At 35.6% G+C, this 22,500-nt stretch overlaps 1 protein-coding gene across 1 annotated transcript; it reads right to left on the reverse strand.

Moving 5' to 3' along the window:
- Positions 1–3,544: 3,544 nt before the first annotated feature.
- Positions 3,545–18,931, reverse strand: LOC142358486 (uncharacterized; the record flags this gene model as incomplete). Its single annotated transcript, XM_075409882.1, has 3 exons — positions 18,853–18,931; positions 17,491–17,581; positions 3,545–3,753 (listed from the first exon to the last, which is right to left on the reverse strand). Coding segments are annotated over exons 1-3 (332 nt in total), but the record flags the coding sequence as incomplete, so codon positions are not given.
- Positions 18,932–22,500: the final 3,569 nt, after the last annotated feature.

Consider the following 22,500-nt stretch of genomic DNA (forward strand, 5'->3'; position numbering starts at 1 on the left):
ATAATAAAAATGGTCGTATTTAAACCTGTGGATTATTATATTAATCTGTAGATAATTTATATTTGTATATATATATATATATATATATATATATATATATATATATATATAATAGGTATATATATATATATATAAATATAATATATATATTTATATATATATAATATATATATATATATATATATATATACAATTATATATATATATATATATATATATATTTATATTTATATATATATATATATATATATATATATATGTATATTTATATATCTATATATATATATATATATATATATATATAATCTACAAATTAATATAATAATCCACAGGTTTAAAAACGACCATTTTTATTATCCTCATGTAGTTTTCCATGAGAAATTGTTCAAGAGTATTTCTGAGTTTCTTCTGGTTCTCTTTTTTGAGAATTTTTCGACAATTTTGATTTTTTTACGCTTTTGTTAGAGCTGGCTCGACAGCCTTTTCCTTGTTTTTTTTCTAAGTTCCTCTCGGTTCAAAAACTCGAGTTTATTCAACCTTTATTTTATTTCCCGTTGCAACGCGTATCAAGAAACTTGTTTATTGGCAATGCAAATGGCGGCCACGTTTGCATTTGTTCCAACAAAATTTTTCCCATAAGACTGGTTTTCTTTATACGGCAGGATAAAAATGCTATTTTGACCTTTTTCTTATTTCTGGAAACAAAAAGAATTATAATAATTAAAACATGTTTTTTTGAACACTATTTATCCAACTCCTTTTTCAGTGGACAACGTAGTTGAAAAGTCAGAGAGAAAAATCTCGATCGACAATGCGGACTATTGAAAAAACACACAAACTTTCATAAAAAGAATAGTTTTTTTTTTCAATCGTCGCTCTCTTTTTGTCTTTTTTCGCATTCTTGAAAAATTATCCTCCTTGTTTAGTTTTTTGAGTTTTTAATCAGGTTAGGATAAATTTTCTAAAGCAATAGGATTGACTTTCCCACAATTAATGTCATTTAAAAGAAATGGAATTCATTTATAGAAGGATTCGAGACAAACATGATTTCTTTCTTTTACTTTTGGCCCGTATCACTTATTCGGGTTAATTTTTTTTGTCAATTTATATATTTATCTGTTTCAAAGAGCATAGAACGCTTAAGGACAGTTAAATTGGCTAAAACACCTCAATTAACTGACGAAAGAAAATAGATTACCGAAGTGTTTACAGATCAGTTAAGCGATATTTGAAAACGTCAGCGGCAAATTTATATTAGCTCTTTTTGTGCTGTTATGCTTTGAACGAGTGATAGAGAAATTTAAAAATTTGCTAACGATGAGAAGTTAAAGATGTAAAGTATGGAAAAAGTCTCTTTTTGAAGGAATCTCACCAGTTTTTTCTCGGTAGATTTGTTCTTATTTTCTTTCAAATCTGATTTAAAAATTTCATGCCGTTCAAGATATCGATTTTTTTTTAAATTTTTGGGAAGAGCTACAAATACTTGAATTTGGTTAGAAAATGTTTTTTGTCATTGTTTGTTATAAACTGTTCATGTAAAAGTCGCTTTTGATAACTCGTCCGCATGTGTTACAAATTGTTTCTTGAGATCCTGCATTTATGAGATGTAAATCCGCAATCTCAAAAAGAGCGATCAAACTCTTAGTTCATATAAAATAGAGATGTCGTGCCTGACCTCTAAAAAGTTGCGAGGGTTTTGAAACTCTCTTTTTCAGCATCCAAAAATTAATTTCAAGCCTGTCTAATTGAATTTATTTCTCATACATGACTGACATCCCCTTCTCTCAATTTTTCTATCCAAATATTTATTTTTTTAGCGGATACCAAGTTTAAACCCAAAAATCTTACTTTGGAAAATCGTTGATGATCAACTGAAAAATAATACATAATTGCATAAATGAATATAATTCTATATATAAGATATATATATATATATATATATATATATATATATATATACCAGCAATTGGGCAATACCAGCAATTGGGCAATTGACGCAATTATTTTGTGACTACCTGTTACAAGTTTCTCTAAAGTCGTGTTGCAATATCATACTTGGTACAATTCAACATTGTTTCAAGTTCAACAATTAAGGATGTTGCAATTGATATATTACCAGAAGCTCAGAATAGTAAATGAAGGAAAAATTTTTTTGATACTTCAAGTGGAGTCCAGTGTCACGGGCCCGAATAGTTCAAAATGAACGGGAGGGCCAAATGAACGTCGAAATAACGACCAGAGAGACTACCCTTTAATGTTACACTGGATCCTGAGAAATATTGATGAATTTTATAATCAACGCAACTGTTCTTGTCTGAAAGTCAAGGTACAGTATCAACGTCTCATTTAATATTTTCAATTTTAACAACCACCCTCCCAGGTCGTGATTTCCGTTTTGGCTCCTTTATGACGCACACTTTTTCGAACGCAACAGGGGGTGCGGTGCGCTCAAAGATATACAAGCAAGGTTTTTTCAACGAGCAAAATAATTGCATCTTAGTACTTACGGTCAAGACAATCTGACCACAGACGCACCAACTCTGTACCATAGACAAGTCATGACTTTTATAGTCTGTCTGAGTCTTTTCATAACTTGAACGAGCCGATGTCTGGATCATATCCCATTCTGGTCTGGGTTGGTCTTTTCATACCGACTTTTGGAAAAGAGCGCATAAACGCTTGGAAAGTCTGTACGGCCTGAAGTCTTCGTCATAGGTGATTTTTGTCTGCCTGAGCAAGCAAAAATGGTCTGGATGGTTTATCTCATAAGTTACTTTGAACGGGAACCTCAACTATGGCTGACAATTTTATTTGAATTCTGTTAAACATGCTTGTTGCTATGTCACAATTCAAGTTTTTGAGGTATTTCAAATTTTTGAGTGAATACAGATTTTTCTGTTGGCAATTGTTGCTGAATTTTTTTAAATTTAATCTTTTAATCCTGGTTGAAATTATTCGAATGTGTTTTCTTTAAGTCGCTGATAAATGCTACAATACAGTAAGAAAATGTTATAAACGAGATAATCGCAGACTAATCACTGCGGTCAAATTTATTGATTTGTCGCCAATTTGCCCTCAGTTTTCATCTCTTTTGCTCACCAATTTGTTTAAGAAGTTAGAAGGGGAAAGTTCATCGCGCCTGGATGTCAGGAGGGGTAATTTTTCCAGGCACATGGAGGTTTAAAGCGAAGTGAGTTGCAGTGGAGGGGACAAAGGGCTACAATGGGAAGAACTTGGAGGAAACACCCCCTCACCTAAAAAGGGTTAACTCAAAATTGGCTGCATTGCAATGGAGAACTTTTGAGAAACCCCCCTGACGAGAAAACAGTTTTTAGGGTTTTTGGCAATGGGCAGACCTTCAGACTCGGCTGCAATTAGAGGGCTTTTGGGGGTAATTAGAGGGTCAAAGTTCTGAAATACATGCGGTCCATAAAAAGGCGCTTCAGTTGGAAGTCTTCTAAGAAACTGAACTACACTACTGATTTTTTTAAAAATAAAAGTAGGATAAAACTTAGGATTAAATTTTTGGATAAGAATCTCAAACGTTTCATCGTAGTGTTCTCCAAAACAATAGAAGAAGAATCGGTGAGCATAGTAAGCGAGTCCCCAAGTGATAAAAGCAGAAGATGATACGCAGTCACAGAGACTCTGCAGTCCAATTAGGTAGAACTCTTTCTTTCTCAGCTCATCCACAATCATGCAACTCAACAAACAGTATAAGTTGATTATCGCAGCTACAGTGCTTATAATGACCTGGAAAAACGAAACTTGAAACATGCATGTATAATTTTTTTTTATTATTTTTAAAATTTAATATAGAGCATCCAGTTTTTGATCGAATTCTGTAATTGGTTGTAGAAGCAATTAGTTGACCCTAGTCAAAATAGAATTTTAGTTTGATGCAACTGAGGTTCATTAAAAATATTGAGAAACTATGCGGCATCCACGTGGTTAATTCTTCGATAAAATGTCCAATTTAAGAGCGCTTTAGATCTGTGCTCTTTTTCGGTACTTAACAAAAGGAAAATTTGATCATAACCTCTTCTTTCATTGCGTGAGATGCGAATTTATGAGTGGTTTTGTTTGTTGCTTCTGTTCTTCATGCAAAATAAAATAAAATGGGAATATCATAGTAAAAATAATAGTGAAGTCAATATAATCAGCATTGACCCTAGTTTAGAAGTAAACTTATAGAAGAAAATACCGCGTTTGATATTGGATTTGAAACGACGATGGGCCTGCCAATGAAAAAAAACTTTGTTTTCAACCATGCATTTAAGGTCGGGAAAAACAACTATCGACTTTTTTAAAATTTTTTCATATGCTGTCGCGACCTATGGGACATCAAATGCGAACATTCCTACTCGTCTGTCATGCGGTATGGATATAATCCTCATATATCCATCACCGTATTTAGTTCATATTTACCATTTGAAGGGCAGGGCCTTCAGTTAGCTAGTTTAATTTAGTTCATCATACCTTATTGCAATTTCATGTCTGTTCATAATTTAGACAGGAAACTGTCTATTCACAATGTAAACAAATTGCTAAGTTCTTCCTGTTCTATGATCATGTCGTGAACAAAATGTTATTTCCTGTTTAGTCTTAAATTGTAACTTAAAACTTTCATTCTCCAATTCGCATTACTGTAATTCAGTTTCAATTCAACTTCAATAAATCACTTTTCAGATACGCCTACTCAATTGAGATTGAGCCATTCGCACCGCGAATAACCAATTCGGAGTTGAAAATTCAATTAGCATAAAATTATTTGGCAATCGCAACGCAATTGCCCTAGCTCAGAGGGTTGATAAGCATTCGCTACTCAATTGACTAAAACAATAGCCAATAGGAGATAACATGGCGCAGTCAGCAGCTGAATCCAAAAAGACGCCACTTCACGTCGACGCATTCTGGGAAAAACCTACTGCCACTCCACCGCTAACGTGGGATAAATGGACACAACAGTGGAAGCTAGCACTGCTAGCAAAAGAAGGAATTCAGCTCGAACATCTTTTGAATGAGCCACCAGCCACGGTAACATACCCAACCGAGCCGACTTACGAGGAACCAGTGGAGAATCACACGCAAGCAAATGAAAGGGATCGAAAGATCCGCAACCAACAGCTCAAATTAAATTGGCAAAATCGTTGCAAAAAGATCGATGAAATTGGTATCTTGTGCGGAGATAAACCACGGGGGATTTGTGAACAAAAATCAATATCATTACTATACTTGAGCATTGGAACTGAGGGACGACGTATCTTCAAAAGCAAACATCCCCATTTCAAAAAAACAGCCATTCAAGGAATTATGGCAAGCAACGGAGGACTCGATCACTAAAGTTAGAAACATCAAGTACGACCGATTTGTATTCTACTCTTGCAAACAACAGAAGGGCGAATCTGTTGAAAGTTTTTACGGTCGTCTTATTGAACAATCAGAAAATTGTCGTTTAGGAAGTGAAGAAACTACACTCATTCGAAATGCTTTTATACTTAACCCGATAGATCACGAAACTCAAAAAGAGTTACTAAAGGAAACTGTTAAACCTTCCAAAGTACTAGAAATTGCAATTCAGATGGAAAGGGGAGCAGAAAAACAACAAAAATGAGATCAAAACTTGGCTCTAACTACAAACTCATTCAATGCTGTCAACACTTTTCAAACTCGCAAACGAAACGCGAATTACAAAACAGCTCGCAAGGACTTCAAACGCTACCCATTTGTACCCTAAAACTACCAGTACACGAGTGTTTGTACAAATTGTGGCCAACGATGGAGCTACAGCCACAAACAAATTTGCCCCGAGAACGGCAAAAAGTGCAATAATTGTGGTATAATCGGACACTTCGGAAGGAAATGCAGAAAACCAAAGAGATCACAAGAACAGACGCCCAAACCTCCACAAACAAACGTCAATCAAATTGATAACACTGCTGAAAAAAGTGATGATGAAGAATACGTTAATTATATAACTAGCTACCAACAGTTATATGAGCAAGTCTATGACTCTAACTATGATAGCGACTCTGATAGTTATGTAGCTGCCATTTACTGCGATTCAGCTCATCAACTGGAACCCCTTAACGCAAAAATCCAATTTGGCGAAGTACAAGCAAACGCAATGATTGACTCTGGAAGTGTAGTTAGTCTCATCACAAAAACGCTAGCAAATCGAATCCTTCGAACTTCATCTGCAAAATGGATCACTACAAAAGAGAGGAGGGAATTAAAAACTTTCTCAAACGAGCCAATCAATGTCTTTGAACATTTCGAGGCCACAGTGTCATATAACAGCTGGACATGCAAAGATGCTCGTGTAACAATTGTGGAGGACGGTCGCAAAATCATCATCAGGAGAGATCTCTTCATTAGCCTTGGTCTTGCAATTCTCCAACAGTAACAACCACAGACGTAAATGTGTTAATAATATTAATAATTCTACATGTAAGATTAAAGAGACAATCGCGGCACAATTTCCTCATTTAGTCTCAAGAATTGGCCTCTCAAAGGCACATGTAGCGAAATCAGAATATCATCAAAAATTTACAGCAAAGCATCAAAAAGGTCGGCGTGTTCCCATTAATCTACAACCTAGAGTTACGACAGAATTAGAACGTCTACAGAATGAAGGCCATATCGAAATATTATCCAGTTGCTCAGACGAACATTTCATATCTCCAATTGTGATCACAGTTAAGAAAGATCAATCTATCAAATTGGCATTAGACTCTAAAGTATAAAATAAAACCATACATGAAAACAAATACCAAATGCCTAACATTGACATGCTAATAAACACAATCTCACAACACTTTACAAACACCCAAAACGGTCAACAATCATATTTTTCCACATTAGATCTCAAATATGCTTATAGTCAATTAAAACTACACAATGATACTGCGACACACTGTAACTTTGATATTATTTGTGGAGAATCTACTGGCACATATAGATTTAAAACAGAATTCTACGGCCTCGCTGACATGCCGGCAGAATTCCAAAAAGCAATGGACTATACACTGATAGGCATACAAAACACCTATTTTTTTTTAGATGACATCATAAATGTTAGTACTGGGACTGAAACAGATCATCTAACATATGTCACAAAGTGCTTAAAAAAGTCAGTTGAAGACAATTTATGAATTAGTTTACAAAATGTCACTTTGCAAAAACAGAAATTAAATGGTTGGGTTATAAATTTACCCAAACTGGTGTATCACAATTTGAAAGCAAAACTGCAGCGATTCTAGCAATAGCACCACCAACAACATTAAAACGTTTACGATCCTTTCCCGGGTCAGTGCATTATATTGGCAAATTCATACCACACCTAGCACAGTTATGTCATCCACTTAGACCACTTCTAAGAAAATCCATAAAATTTATTTGGACAGAAGAACATACAAAATACTTTAATTTAATAAGAGGGAAAACTGCTAGCAGCACAGAAAATAGCCACTACAATTCGAAATTAAACGTTAGAGTTAAATGTTACGCTTCACATTTAGGACTGGGAGCACCACTTGAACAAAATACACCTAGCGTTCGCGTCACGATTTCTAAACTGAACAGAAGAACGATATAGTGTTAACGAACTAGAACTATTGGGAGTAGTTTGGTCGATTGACTATTTTAAATACTATCTGTATGGAGAAAACTTCACTGTCATAACAGATGATTGGGCATTATTATCCATATTGAAAGAAAACAGATCAAACAAATCTTACAATAACCGATTTTCTAGATGGATAGACATAATACTTCCATACAATTTCACGATTGAACACATGACGAAAAGTTTCCATATATGACGAACATTTCGTAGTAGCAACAATATCTAAAATTCGTAATTCAATGAAACACTTAATTAGAAATAAACACAACACGGTACAAAAACTTAATAGCATATTAAAGTTACATTCACCCTCATCTAAATCAAACCGGTTAATTACATCGCAAACGCAAACACCATTAAAAACTAATTCACAATTCAGTGATAAACCAGTTGTCTCACAATCACTACATTATAGAAAAAAAATACGATTTGCGCCGCAATTATCACTTTCAAATTCAATGGTTAATCCGCATTTAAATATAGCATTCGCATCGCAAACGCCTCTTCAAAATACAAAATCAGAATTTGCACTAAATAACTTGACAACAAATAATTCACATTCCAATAGCAAATTTGCTGCAAAAGCAATGAAAAGTGAGAAGGTAAAGAAAGTGAACAATTATGCCCAATAAAACCCGTTAATGGTATAAATTCAAATAATCCACCTATATTCTCTAAATTAAGCGCGAAAACACAAATTCCTAAATATAAATAACACCAGCAAAAGAATTACTTGCTTTTTGCCCAAAACGAATTCAGAATTCAGTCCTCTTCAAATAACTCTGTCAAATCAATCAATTCAATCAACCCTGTTCATTCAATAAACAATATGCCGAAAACAAAAGCCATTAAATCTAATCCGACGAAGGCCCGGGTGACCTTTTCTGACACTACACCGTCGACACCCCCAATAAATACGTCATCGAATACAGAAACCACTCCCTCAGGCAGTTTAATCGACGCAGCAGACGATATATATTTCACGGAAACACTCAACAAAATTTTCAGCAAAAAACTCTTGGCCATCCTCACCGGGAAGGATGCAATCCTTAAGGAAGTTCGTGATTGTATTATACGAAATGATCCCGATAGACTACGTGCAATAAGCTCATACATCTTCCTTTAATGGCGGGACCTCAGTGTTAAGCATGGATGTGTTTTGTCTGGATGAAAGGATAGCAATTCCCAAGGCAATAAAGGATGCAGTGCTCGAAGACATCCACTCGACACATTCTGGGAGCTTCGCGATGCTATCATTAGCACAAAATACTTGGCGGCCATATATCCATCGGGTTATACTGGCAAAAGCCAGCGAGTGCAAAGCCTTCATGGAAATTGGTAACAATTTATAATCAGTGATTCCGCACTGCAAATGGTCACCTTTACCAAAATGTGTTGAACCGAATGACAAAATACAAATAGACTTTGGGGACCAATACTTATCGAAAAGGGTATAGAACAGTTTTTTTATTAAAAGCGTAGATAGATATTAAAAAAACACCCTACAGCAGAAATACTAAATAACGCTTCCAGTACAAATGTAATTAAATTTCTAAATAACTATATATATAACCATGGGGTTCCGAAAACTGTAAGATTAGATCAAGCTAGATCTTTTACAGGAAAAAAGTTTGAAACCTTTTGAACAGAAAACGGTATTACACCTATATATGCACCAGCAAATGATCACAGAGCAATAGGTCTGGTAGAACGTCTTATTCAAACAATTAAACGCCAATTATCATGTATGAAAACCCAATTGAATAAAAAATTCAACCAAGAACATTCACTACATGCAATTTTACAACGACTAAGAAGTTCAAAACTTCATTTCTGTTCATACTTTAGACAGGAAACTGTTTGTCCACAATGTAAACAAATTGCTGAGTTCTTCCTGTTCTATGATCATGTCGTAAACAAAATGTTATTTCATTTTTAATCTTAAATGGTAACTTAAAACTTTCATTCTCCAATTTGCATCACTTTAATTCAGTTTCAATTCAACTTCGATAAATCACTTTCCAAATACGCCTACTCAATTGAGATTGAGCCATTCGCACCGCGAATAACCAATTCGGAGTTGAGAATTCAATTAGCATAAAGATATTTGGCAATCGCGACGCAATTGCCCTAGCTCAGTGGTTTGATAAGCATTCGCGACTCAATTGACTAAAACAATAGTAATTGAGTATAACGTCGTCAGAAGCAGAAGAAAAAGAATTTTTTAAAACACAAAGAATGAATGAAAACTTCTTCTTGACGACATGTTGATATTGAAATTTTCGTCCTCTTCTGCCAAAAGTTAATTTTGAAAAGTAGTTAACCTGTTTAACCTAAAAGAGGAAGATTGGTGTATGACGTGCAAACACACAGCAGATGTTGCTAAGAGACTTTGTTGGCTTTCAAGTAGAAATATTAATCATAATAACAATTAATTATGAAATCGCGCTGCACATTCCCTAAAAGATTGCTTCAACGTAATCTTTTCTCATTAAATGTTGCCCAAAAAAGTATGTGTTGAACTTGAATATCCTTGGTAGAAAAATCTAACTATTGTTTCCTAATTATTTTTGGGAGAGCACAAAATGACATGCTTGGAACATAAGCAAAAAATAAACACACATTACGTGTCCAATGTCGGGTTCTGTTATACTTTATCTTATTGAATAGTTTAGGATTCGCGTTGCGAATACTTTGTCTCAAGAATGTGTTAGGAATTGCTGAGCGAATACACAACTAATTGTGTTTTACGAATTCTGATTATTGGAAACGCGGTGCGAATCCACTGCTAAGTTTAACTCAGGAATATGAAGAGCGTTTGCAGAGTAACTTGAATTCATACTGATTAAGTGAGATTATGATTACTTAATGATAATCCAGCATGAACAAGAATATGAAATAATTTAGTAGACTAACGGGAATATTAATATAGGTGAGTAAATAGGAGTCATGACTTTTAGTTATAAAAACACATGATATAATTATAGATATAGAGGATAACTAATTTAGTACATAAAAGGTTTCGATATTTATTTAGGTATCCATACGTATAACATTTCCCTCGTGACAAAAAAAATTTTAATTTACTTACAATTTTTTAGAGTCAACACAAACATACAAACGAGTGGGATGAACATCGCAGGGCGAATACTGTGGGAGGCACACACAGTACTAAATGGATTCGCAGGGCGAATACTTGAATGAAATTTAAGACTAACAATTGAAGAGCAACTGTAATAAATTAAAAGCAAAGTTAACATTAAAATTAGATTAAAGAAGCGGGAACAAGGCTAAATAAGTGATTGGAGTTTATGACACTTTTTTCTGAGTTTTTAACTTAAATTTCGTTTTCTGCATCCCAGACAGATAGTTCTCTTTCTTTTTCGTATTCGTGATATCTAACTCTTGAATCTGGTGGCGAAACTTGGCCAATTTGAATGTCCGGTCTTGGGGGAGAGGGGATTCTTGAATATTCCGCACTTTGAATCATGGCTACCACTGTATTCGCGTTTGCTGCATCCTTCTTCTCTTTTTTCGATTTGCGTTTTTTCTGTTTGCCTGAACTAGTAGAGGTCAGAGAACTGGTTGGTGAAATATCCGCGTCTGTGAAGCCGTAAAATTGGGGCCGATTTCGTTTTTGGGTTCCTTGTTGTTTTTGCGGATCGGAATGTGTGTCTTGATTCTGCTGATTTTGAGAAGAAGACATTTGTGGAGCGGGTACTATTGATATCAGTTGTTGTTCCTGAGCTGTCGCGTTATCATTGTCGTTGATTGAAGCTGCATTTGACGTCGTTTGGGCTGCGGTTTTGTAGGTTTGCGTACGGTGAGAGCTCGAGAAACGTTTGAGTTGACAGAGGAAACAACTGAAGTAGTGTCTCGATGTCGGTGTCGAATTTTGTTTTCCCCTCGCTTTTGCTTTTTGATGTCGTTGCTGTGTTTGGCATTCTTTACTTCTGTTGTTTGCTCAGAGGGCGCAGGACGCTTTTGTGCATATGCCCAGAGATTAGTGGATCTTTCAGTTTTGGTGCCCAACTTTGCCAAATCACTATCTCTGACTTTAACTGGTGATCGCCCCGGTTCGTTAATTATTGTTGTCGTGGGGGAGGATTTAGTGACGAATGATCCGGGTTTTAAAACTTCGTAAAGCCCAGCGAGCTGTCTTTTCGCCCTCTTTTTGTGTGGTAGTTTTCGCGCTAGCTTCACATTCAATGATTTTTCCGTTCTCGGAATTGGGTTCGTGAGTTTGGGGTGTATTATGAACCGCGATTCCTTATTGTCGGAGTCTTGATATCGGAGGCCTGCATCTTGTTGTGCCTTGTTCATTGCTGTCTCAATTTCCAGATCGCTTCTCTCAGGGTTGACCCATCCAGCATCACCGAGGTATTTGTCTACAGGAACTGTATCAGCATCTAATTAGTGATTAATAATTTTTTCATATGTTAAGTTTAAACTTGATGGACATGTGCTAATATTGCGCAAAGGAGTATTCACCAGACGACCAAAATGAGCTTCAAACGGAGTTATCTGTGTTGTTTTCTGTCTTGTTATTCGTAAGTCAGAAATTATTTGTTTAATTGCTTTAGATGTTGAAAATGAATCTTTATTTTCAGTTCTCATACAGGATAACCGCTGTTTAATTGTCTGTATCAATCGCTCCACTAATCCAATTGCTCTATGATCTCCGACCGGCGCGTCGAGACTGTTAATGTTATTTTCATTACAGTAGTTTTTAACTTGTTTACCTACTAAACAAGTGGCTTGAACCCAAACGGATTGTTCGCGGAATTCCTTGAGTATAAGCGTAATCGCGGAGAAATTTTACTACATTTGTCCCATTTGCATGTTCAAAAATTTGAGCTGTCAGATACTTTGAATAACGATCAATAAATGCCAAAAAGTAATTATCTTTATCTTTGTCATTTGTTATCGGACCCCCAAAGTCTATTTGAATTTCTTCATTTGGTTCTTGACAAGCCTTTTGCGGATACCATTTAGATTTTGGTATAACAGGTTTTAAATTCTTACCAATGTCTGTACACGGAACGCAATCTGATGCTTTGGCTAGAATCTCTCTATGCATATATGGCCACCATGCATACTGAGATAGTGAGATCATGCCCCAACTACCAGGGTGGGTCATGTGAATGGATTCCAGTACCGCTTCCTTTATTGAATTGGGTATGGCGACGCGCTCGTCAACACACAAGCAACCGGACCTCACGTGAAGGTCCTTCCAAAACGAATGTATGTAAGAGCTGACTTCTTTACAGCGGTTCTCGTCGTCTTGGAGGACACAATCTCTAATCTCCTTTAATACTGCGTCCTTACTTGTTAGGACCGCTAGGAATGATTTTGTAAATAGTTGATTTAAATTACTTTCAAAGATTTCCTCTTTGGACAATTCAATGTCTTGAATTTCGGGTGATGATGAAATTGGGTTATGGATGTTAGGGCTTGTGCTAGTTGTCGCTATTGGGGTTGATTGAGTGCGGAAAGTTACTTTGGGAGCATTAGTAGGAGTTGGGGGGGGGGGGGGGGTTAGATTGAGGCACTTCTTTTGCAGACATTATTATGTGATTTACTTTATTTTCTGCTTTTGCGGCTAAATTACAATTAAAATTATTTGACTGGATTTGCGATGCGGATGCAGCAGTGTTTTGAATCAATTGATTTGCACGGCAATTAAAGTTAGAAATGAATTTGGAATTGTAATTGTTTACTTGTGCTCGAGTAATGAATGGATTAATTGAGGCATTTGAATTATGCGTGCTAATTTTAGCAGGTTTGCAAAAGTGGACATGCGTCTTGTTTACTTGTTGCTTATAATTACTGGTTATGTGCCGCTTTTGGAAAGGAATTTTATTCGCGTGACTAAATAAAGATGTAATTGCGTCGCGAATACGGGAAATTGTTGCTACCATGAATTCCTCATCATATTGATTGACACTTTTAGCGTTTTGATTTGGTTGTCGCGAAATATAATCAACTAAACCCATTCTAGTACCAGCAATATGTTCGATGTTAAAATCAAATGGTAACAAACTGTCAATCCATCGTGTTAATCTACTGTTGTAGGATTTATTAGAGCGGTGTGATTTTAAGAATGAAAGAAGTGCTCTGTGATCTGTTAAAACTGTGAAAGTTTTCCCAAATAGATAATATTTAAAATATTCAATGGCCCAAACCACCCCAAGTAATTCGAGTTCATTTATACTATAGCGTTCTTCATTGCTATTAAGAAAACTAGATGCAAAAGCTACTGTTTTCCACCCTTCACAATTTAATTGTTCAAGCGCAGCGCCTAAGCCTCGGCGGGATGCGTCGCATTTGAGTCGCGTTTCCAGTGTTGGGTTAAAATGAGTATTTTCTGTAGCGTTTGTAATAACTGTTTTGATGTGTTCAAAATGTAATTAATGATTTTCATTTGCTTATATGATGAACGCTACCTAAGAATGACCGTAATTGTTTCAATGTTTTTGGAGCTTTGATTTCCGCAATTGCCGCTGTTTTAGATTCTATAGGTTTAACACCACTTTGTGAGAATGTGAAGCCAAGCCAATTTATTTGATGTTTTGCGAAGTGACATTTGCTTAAATTATTTCTAAGGTTATCCGCTTCGAGTTTTTGCAGACATTTGTACACGTATTTGAGGTGCGATTCCTTGGTGCCTTTGCTAACTACAATTATTTCATCCAGAAAACAGTATGTGTTAGTCAGCCCAACCAATGTGTAATCCATTGCCTTTTGAAACTCGGCCGGCATATCCGTAAGGCCATAAAATCCCGTTTTAAAACGATACGTACCTGTTGCTTCGCCGCAAATGATATTAAAATTACAATGACGTGCGGTATCCGGATGCAGCTTTAGTTGGCTATAGGCAAATTTTAAATCGATCGTTGAAAAATAGACATTATCTCCCAGATTTGAATTATTAACGTGTTGTGAAATTGAATCGATAAGACTATCTATATTTGGCATTTGATACTTGTTTTTGTGGATCGCTTTATTTAATATTATCGAATCAAGAGCTAATTTTACAGATTTGTCCTTTTTGACCGTAATCACAATGGGAGAAATGAAGTTTTTATCCGAACATTCTTGTAGTTTTTCAATGTGTCCCTGTTCAGAAAGTTTCTTTAGCTCAGCGGATACTTTGTCTAATAAGTTTATAGGAACACGGCGGCCTTTATGGTGTGATGGAGTATGATGTTTGTCGAATTTTGAACGAACTGTATGTTCTTTGGACTTACCAATTCTGGAAACTAGGTCAGGATAATCAGTAGCAATCTGTTTTTTGATTGGGCAATATTCTTGATCTACCTGATTGATTGTTATATGATTATTTGATTGTTGTATTGAGAGTCCAAGAGCTGGAAACAAATCTCTACCCAATAGAGAACGATGTCCATCCGCCACTACTTGAATTTCTATTGGATTCGCATGCCAATTGCTGCTTTGAATTGAAATTTGGAGAATGCCCACCGAATGATTAGGCTCGTTTGAAAATGTTTTCAATTGTTTAGGATTCGCTTTGCGTATCCACTTCGATTTCGGTTCATGGGAAATGATGGAGTTCGCCAGGGATTCATTTATTGTTGTGCATACGCTGCCCGAATCCACCAAAACATTTGCTGATGTATTGCCGAAAGTTACAGGAAGATTGATTGCGTCCACCGAAGTTGTGGAATCTATTGAAGATACTACTGCTACACAATTATCTTCATCTGAAGAATAGTTTGACTCCAGATCAGGATCGAAATTGGCCGAAATTTGATTTACATCTTCATTTTGATCATCTTCTTCTACATTATTGACCCGCGGCTTAGGTTTTGGGTACGAATTGGGATCTTTAGGTTTGCGACAAACCTTTGCGAAGTGGTTTTCAACACCACAGTTATTGCATCTTTTTCCCCGAGCGGGACATTTATTACGGTGGTCAGAGGTCCAACTAGATCCACAGAAATGACAGGTTGTAGGCTTTTTCCGTGCTGTTGTATTCATATTGGAGAAAGGGGTAGCATTCGCGATGCGCATCCGTTGCACTTGGTCAACAGTTGAATGTGACTCGGTTTTACCTGCATTCATTTTTAGTTGGTTGAGCGTACCCATCTCGATATTAATTGCTATTGACAATGCTTTTTCCGGGTCTACTGTTTCTTTAAGAAGCTCCTTTTGAATGTCTTCATTTTGCATGTTTGCGATAAAGACGTCCCGGATGATAGTGTCTCCTTTATCTCCTAGATCACAGTTTTCCGAAAGTTCTTTGAGATGTCCATAGAACTTCTCAATAGGTTCGCCTTTTTGCTGTTTTCGTGTGAGGAAGAGGTATCTATCGAAGGTTATATTATGGATCCGCATGAAAGTTGTATTTAGAACATCCCAAAGATCCTTCGTTGAGATTGTTTCGAGATTGACGGTCGAATTCTTTGAGTTGAATACGCGCCGCCCTTCCATGCCTAAGCTCAAGTACATCAATGAAGAGGCTTTCCGATCACATAACTTCCACGGTTTGTCACCGCAAAGTATGCCGACTGCTATAACACGTTGACACTGATTTTTCCACGCTGTTTTTGCCTGCTCATTGCGGGTACGTCGGTCTCGCTCTGATTGTGCCGTCGGGTTGTCAACTGCGTCCTCATATGCTGGTTCAGGAGGCAAGAGAACATGTTCTGGAGGGTCCACCAAGAGGAGGTCCACTTCAATTCCTTCTCGGGCGAGGATTGCGAGTTTCAATTGTATTCTCCAATACTCCCAGCGAATTGGGGGTTCTTGTGTCGCCTTTTCCCAAAAGGGTTGAATTCCAAGTGGGGATTTGCCGCTGTCCTATCCTGCTGACTGCGCCATGTTATACTTTATCTTATTGAATAGTTTAGGATTCGCGTTGCGAATACTTTGTCTCAAGAATGTGTTAGGAATTGCTGAGCGAATACACAACTAATTGTGTTTTACGAATTCTGATTATTGGAAACGCGGTGCGAATCCACTGCTAAGTTTAACTCAGGAATATGAAGAGCGTTTGCAGAGTAACTTGAATTCAGACTGATTAAGTGAGATTATGATTACTTAATAATAAACTACCATGAACAAAAATATGAAATAATTTAGTAGACTAACGGGAATATTAATATAGGTGAATAAATAGGAGTCATGACTTTTAGTTATAAAAACACATGATATAATTATAGATATAGAGGATAACTAATTTAGTACACAAAAGGTTTCGATATATATTTAGGTATCCATACGTATCACAGGTTCCTCGAGTATTTTTTTTCATTATTGTTACTATTTCCCACAACCATGTTTTAAGATTAGTGTTATAAGCGTGTATGCAAACTAGTGACAGTAAAGAAATGTAGTTCAAATTTTTTTCAAGTTCGGACATATCCGAAACTAGATTCCACAATGTGTAACTCATTTCCACATAAAATATCAAATAACTGAGATACTCAATTAGAAAATGAGATAATCTCAAATGAAGGGGAGCCTAATTGTTGGCGATTAAATTCAGAAATGCCCCTCTCGATCTTAATTGTGGATTACAAGTACAATAAGCAATTTGGCGATTAGCCATCTCATTGTTCACAAGAATAATTAAGTCTTTTAATATGATCTCAAATAATTACTTACAATTTTTGGGCACTAAAGTTTTGGCATAGTTACATGCTCAAAATCGTGGAATTGGAAACCGTATTTCACGGTGAAAATTGGTTACGCAAAGTGAAAAATGGTTACAAAGTTTTGCCGCTCGTTTCCTCACAAAACGCCAAAATATGCCTGACAGAATTCATTTGCTATGATTTAGCAGTTATGATTTAACAGTTATGCACTCTTATCAAAATATCTTCTTTATTTGTACTAACATTAGTGAGAATTGAGTATTCTGAAATGAGAGCTTGTCTGAAAATGAAGGGCTCCAGATCTGTCTTCCAATCTTCAGGAGCTTGTGTATACCTGAAAAAAAAACGGAAAATTTTTTTAAAATAATTGCACACCGTTTTCAGTTTTTCGTCGTGTTTTTAAAAGCTCAAGTGATCTCACTCACACAAATCAAAACATGTTAATAGTCACCCTTTGATATATAAGGAAGATTAGCTAGCACAGGACTTCCCTTTGAAAAAAATGCAGTCTTATGAATCGCGCTTTTTTGACATTTGCTGAACTTATTTTTTCAAACGAGTAATCAAAAATAGGGAAACTGACTGCATGAAAATTAGCAAAAATTTGGACAAAAACTGAAATCAGAACGTGGCAGAATAAATTTTCTTTCCAAAGTGTTAGCTCTCTGACGAGAATTTTAGCGTTTTGCGAATTGTTTGATGATGTCAATGATTTCATACGTAACAACATTTCGTACTTTATCATAATGACGCATTGAATTGTTTTAAAAGAGTTTGATTATTAGAAATAGAAGTAAAATAGAAGTGAAATAGATTACAATTGCTGCAATGAAATTGAAAACCTGCGGCAAATGAATAGCTCATCCTGTTTAAAATCATACAGAGCTAAACAATTCAGTAACAATTAATGCCCAATGAAATAAAGATTATCATGTATTGATACATATTTTCAAAATTCGTTTGCAAAAGGAGTCAAAATTGTCTCGAAAAAGCTCCAGAAGCAAACAAACAAAATTAGCTTAAAAGTCAATTAATTACAACAAACCTTAAATACATTTCAAGACAAAGAAATTTAAAACTTGTCCAGTTAAAACAATTCATGCACAATGCAATTTCTTACTTACATTTTCTCGGAGAAATAAATCGATGGAGCAAAATTGACTGAACAAAAAATACCCATCTGATTATATAGTTCCTCCCTAACTTTTTGGGTAAGAAAAACTGCTTTATACTCCATGATCATGGTCATGATATGATCAAATAGGATTCCGTGAACACGGATCATATATAACATTTTTATATCATACAATATGGTTATAATTATTAATTGAACGTAATTTAATGCGCTTTTTTTATCGTGTTCATGTGTAAATTTTTCAACATCGTGCTGGTGCCATATACCAGATTCTAGAGCATGATCAAATAAAATTTATTCGAGTTATATTCAATGACCATAATAGGTTTTCTATGAAGTATATGTTATAATAATTGTCGTCAAAGATATTTCTTAAAGATTAACTTTTCAAGATTGTGAAACAAATTCATCTGTGCAAGTCATCGATGAGTTTCATAATAACCGTAATGTAAGATTGATGTTCAACTTACCAGGTTAAATTATAAGCGTAGAAATTAATCATTTTAGATGGCCCGAAAGTCAATAATGACAACGAATATAAGATAATTGTTTTTTTTTATAAGCGTGCCAGTAGCTGTCAATTAGTAGCGGCGCTTGAAAGCAAATGTTTAAAATGTCCTAAAGCTCCGAAGATGTCACAAATTTAAAGAAGTCATCTAAATATTATGAAACTGAAAAAATCAACAACTAACTATCTATCTAATTACCTATCTCATTAACTTAAAATCTAAGTAAACAAATCAAAATAAAGCATATTTTTAAACTGAGAATCAAGTCGTTCCCGGGTCAACGTGTCAACGCAAAACAGTAGTAAGCCTAAAAATACGCTTTGTAACGGGGGGGGACGTCCCCCCCATGACGATCCGTGTAAACGCTTTGTAACGACGGGTGGGGACGCCCCCCCACCCGTGACGATCCGTGATTTACATTTTTGAGGTCGAAAAAATTTGTCTCTCAATTTTGGCATAGGGACAAAAACTTGTAAAAATTTTCTCGATTTGTGCCGGGGACAAAAAAATTGTAAAATTTTCTCAAATTTGTGGGGGACAAAAACTAGTGAAATTTTTGTGAAATTAGAAAACCAATAAAAATTTAAGTTCCAGGGCTGCAAATTGAGAATTATTGTGTCTGGTATGAAGTTTGCGGCGTCAGAGGTGAGAAGAATGCAACTTTGCAGAGAATAAGGAAGAAATATACGTATGAAATGGACAAAATAAATGCTCAAAACTATGTGAAAAGTTCCAAAAAAGTATTGAAAAAGTGTTTGAAAGTGTGCGTTAAAGCAATTCATCTACCACGTTTAAATGACGGGAGAATTAGAAATCGAGAAAAAAATGTGTATTTTTAGAGTAAAAATTGACGTTTTTGGACAGTTTAATGCAAAATACTTCCACAAAAAGCAATTCCATTATGCATAAATTGTTTTACAATGTGATTGACAACAAGTGCAGACCGGTAAATTGTGTAACACAAGGTGTCTGAGGGATAATGCAAATGTGATAACGTAATTCCTCTCTCTCTTTCTCTCTCCACCTCTTCCCCTTTCTATCTCTCTCCTTCTCTCTCTCTCTCTCTCGCTCTCTTTCTCTCTCTCTCTCTCTCTCTCTCTCTCTCTCTCTCTCGCTCTCTCGTTCTCTCTTCCTCTCTCTCTCCACCTCTTCCCTTTTCTATCTCTCTTTCTCTCTATATATCTCTCTCTCGCGCGCTCTATCTCGCTCTCTCTCTCTCTCTCTTTCCATCTCTTTCTCACCGCCTCTTCCTCTCTCTCTATCTCCCTCTCTCTCTCCTTCTCCTCTCTCCCTCTCTCTCTATGAAACGGACAAAATAAATGCTCAAAACTATTTGAAATGTTCCAAAAAAGTACTGAACAAGTTTTTGAAAGTGTGCGGTAGAGCAATTCATATACCACGTTTGAATGAGGGAGAGTTAAAAATCGCGAAAGAAATTGTGTAATTTTAGAGTAAAAATTTTTGTTTTTGGACAGTTTTATGCAAAATACTTCCACAAAAAGAAATTCCATTATGCGAAAATCGTTTTGCATTGCGAATGAAAACAATTGCAGACCAATAAATTGTGTAACTCAAGGTGTTTGAGGGATAACTATAGCTGTATTTCTATAACGTTCATCTATTTTTATCCAATCTGGACTTGTTTTGTTGACCTCTGAATTGTTGAAAGCTGACTGAAGATTAATTTTAAATTTCTGCATATGACAAAACATGTTTTTGACTTTTCGTTTTTTGGGTGCATAGCAAAGGCTGACTGGTGGTGTCACCAACGTCGTAGAGTCCGGTTCAATGACTGTTGCTTTTTCTGTTGCCGGTGTATCAGGAGCGCTTGAATCGTAGTTTTCACGGATTGAAACGTTAGGACTGTCAATGGTTGGCAGCTTCCACAAACTTTCAATCATTTCAAGGTCTTGTCAGTATCCTTCTTGGTTCTCGTAGAGGGGAATCTCCTTTATGTCATAGTCGTGTAGTATTTATCGTACATTCTCCTCGAGAACCATTGGATCAAATATGAATTCTCTGATGTAGTTTGTTACAAAGTCCAACGTGTATTGTGATCCTTTAAGTGGGGCTTTTTCAAATCGGAAAGATTGTACGTAGTCAAACATTATAATGGGAACAGCCATATGGTTTACTGTAGCCCATTCGTTTTCAGTAAGTTGCTGATGTATGATGACTAAATTCTCCTTTCTGAATGACTCGTATGCAATGGTTCGAGAATCAGTGTTTTTTTCATAATTCAAAATTATGACAATAGGAGACATTTTCAAAATCTCGAAGACTTTTCTGCAATCGAAGTTTTGTTTTGGATTGTTCAAGAAGTGTAAAGTTTTTCAGAAGAAAAATAAAATGAATTTGGCAATTTCCTTCACTTTTGTTGAATATATTCTTGTATACCAATTTTTATTGGTTTCATTCAATGTACAGATTAATTAAACAATTATGTGACCTTACCTGATAATGGCTCAGTGGTTGGTGTGTGTGTGCAAATAGGTGTGGTCTTTCCATTGCCAAATCCTATTCCTACTGTTTCAATATTTTATTGCTTTTGGGCACCAAACTGTGTACTTATACTTGGCAAAAGCATAAGGCTTAGACTTTACAAAAGCAGAAACATGTCTAAAGTTTACATGTTTATAATACCGTCTGACCCCTCTTGTTTATGCTAAAATAACAGTGTTGACCGACTAAGAGTAAGGGTTTTTAACACCGATAACAGACAAAAATCTGTACCATAAAATAAATATAGGGCAAGATTTGTTGATTCCTTCTGTTCAATGTAATTTTAACAAAGACCAACTTGGTTGCCAACTACATTATACCGTATTCTATTAACACTTCTGAGCAAAACAATAAAGTACTAAATATTGTTTCTTTGTCTTCGATCTAGAACTAAGTTGTTCTCTTATATATAATTGTCTGCTTAGTTTCAGAAAATGGACATGAGCAAGGTTTTGTCCAGCGACTATGAGTATTATGTGTTATGATATTTCTACGACAGAGAAACGCGTGGTTACAGCAAATGTTAAAACATATGAAACAACTGGTTCCTATATTACTATCAAATTATTCAAAAAAGAAGCTGAAAGCATTGGATACCATCTGAATCAAAAAATAACCTTAACGCTATTAGAACTGGAACATATTTCATCACAATTTGACAAAATACGTGATCTAACGGAAACCAAAACACTAAAAAATTCCAAGGAAAAGGAAAAGGTTATGGAAAAAAATTGGTCAGAAAGCCACAAAAAAATTATCATCGAACAAAAAACTCAAAGCAGAACCCGAAGACACGGACACTGAAGTTGAATACTAAACTTTAATTTCAAAAAAAAAAAATCTTCCAATCAAAATCCCAAATTCAGTGATGGTAGAAGCAGCGATCACCGGTTTTTTTCCAAAAATTTTAAAAGCGATTCCTTTTTTTATACTTGAGGAAAAACGTGCCATCGATACTTCACAATTTTCAACATTTGAGTACTCAATTTTTGAAGACCCTAGCGAATTCTGCAAAAAAGTTTGGCCCCACTATCACTTTTGATAGAAAAACTGAATGTAAAAGAATGCCCTCAACTCTCAAGTTTGTCTTCCTACAATGTGCTGTGC

The sequence above is a fragment of the Convolutriloba macropyga genome, unplaced genomic scaffold, assembly GCF_964194025.1.
Source record: "Convolutriloba macropyga unplaced genomic scaffold, txConMacr16.3 SCAFFOLD_3197, whole genome shotgun sequence".
NCBI classification, from domain to species: Eukaryota; Metazoa; Xenacoelomorpha; order Acoela; family Convolutidae; genus Convolutriloba; species Convolutriloba macropyga.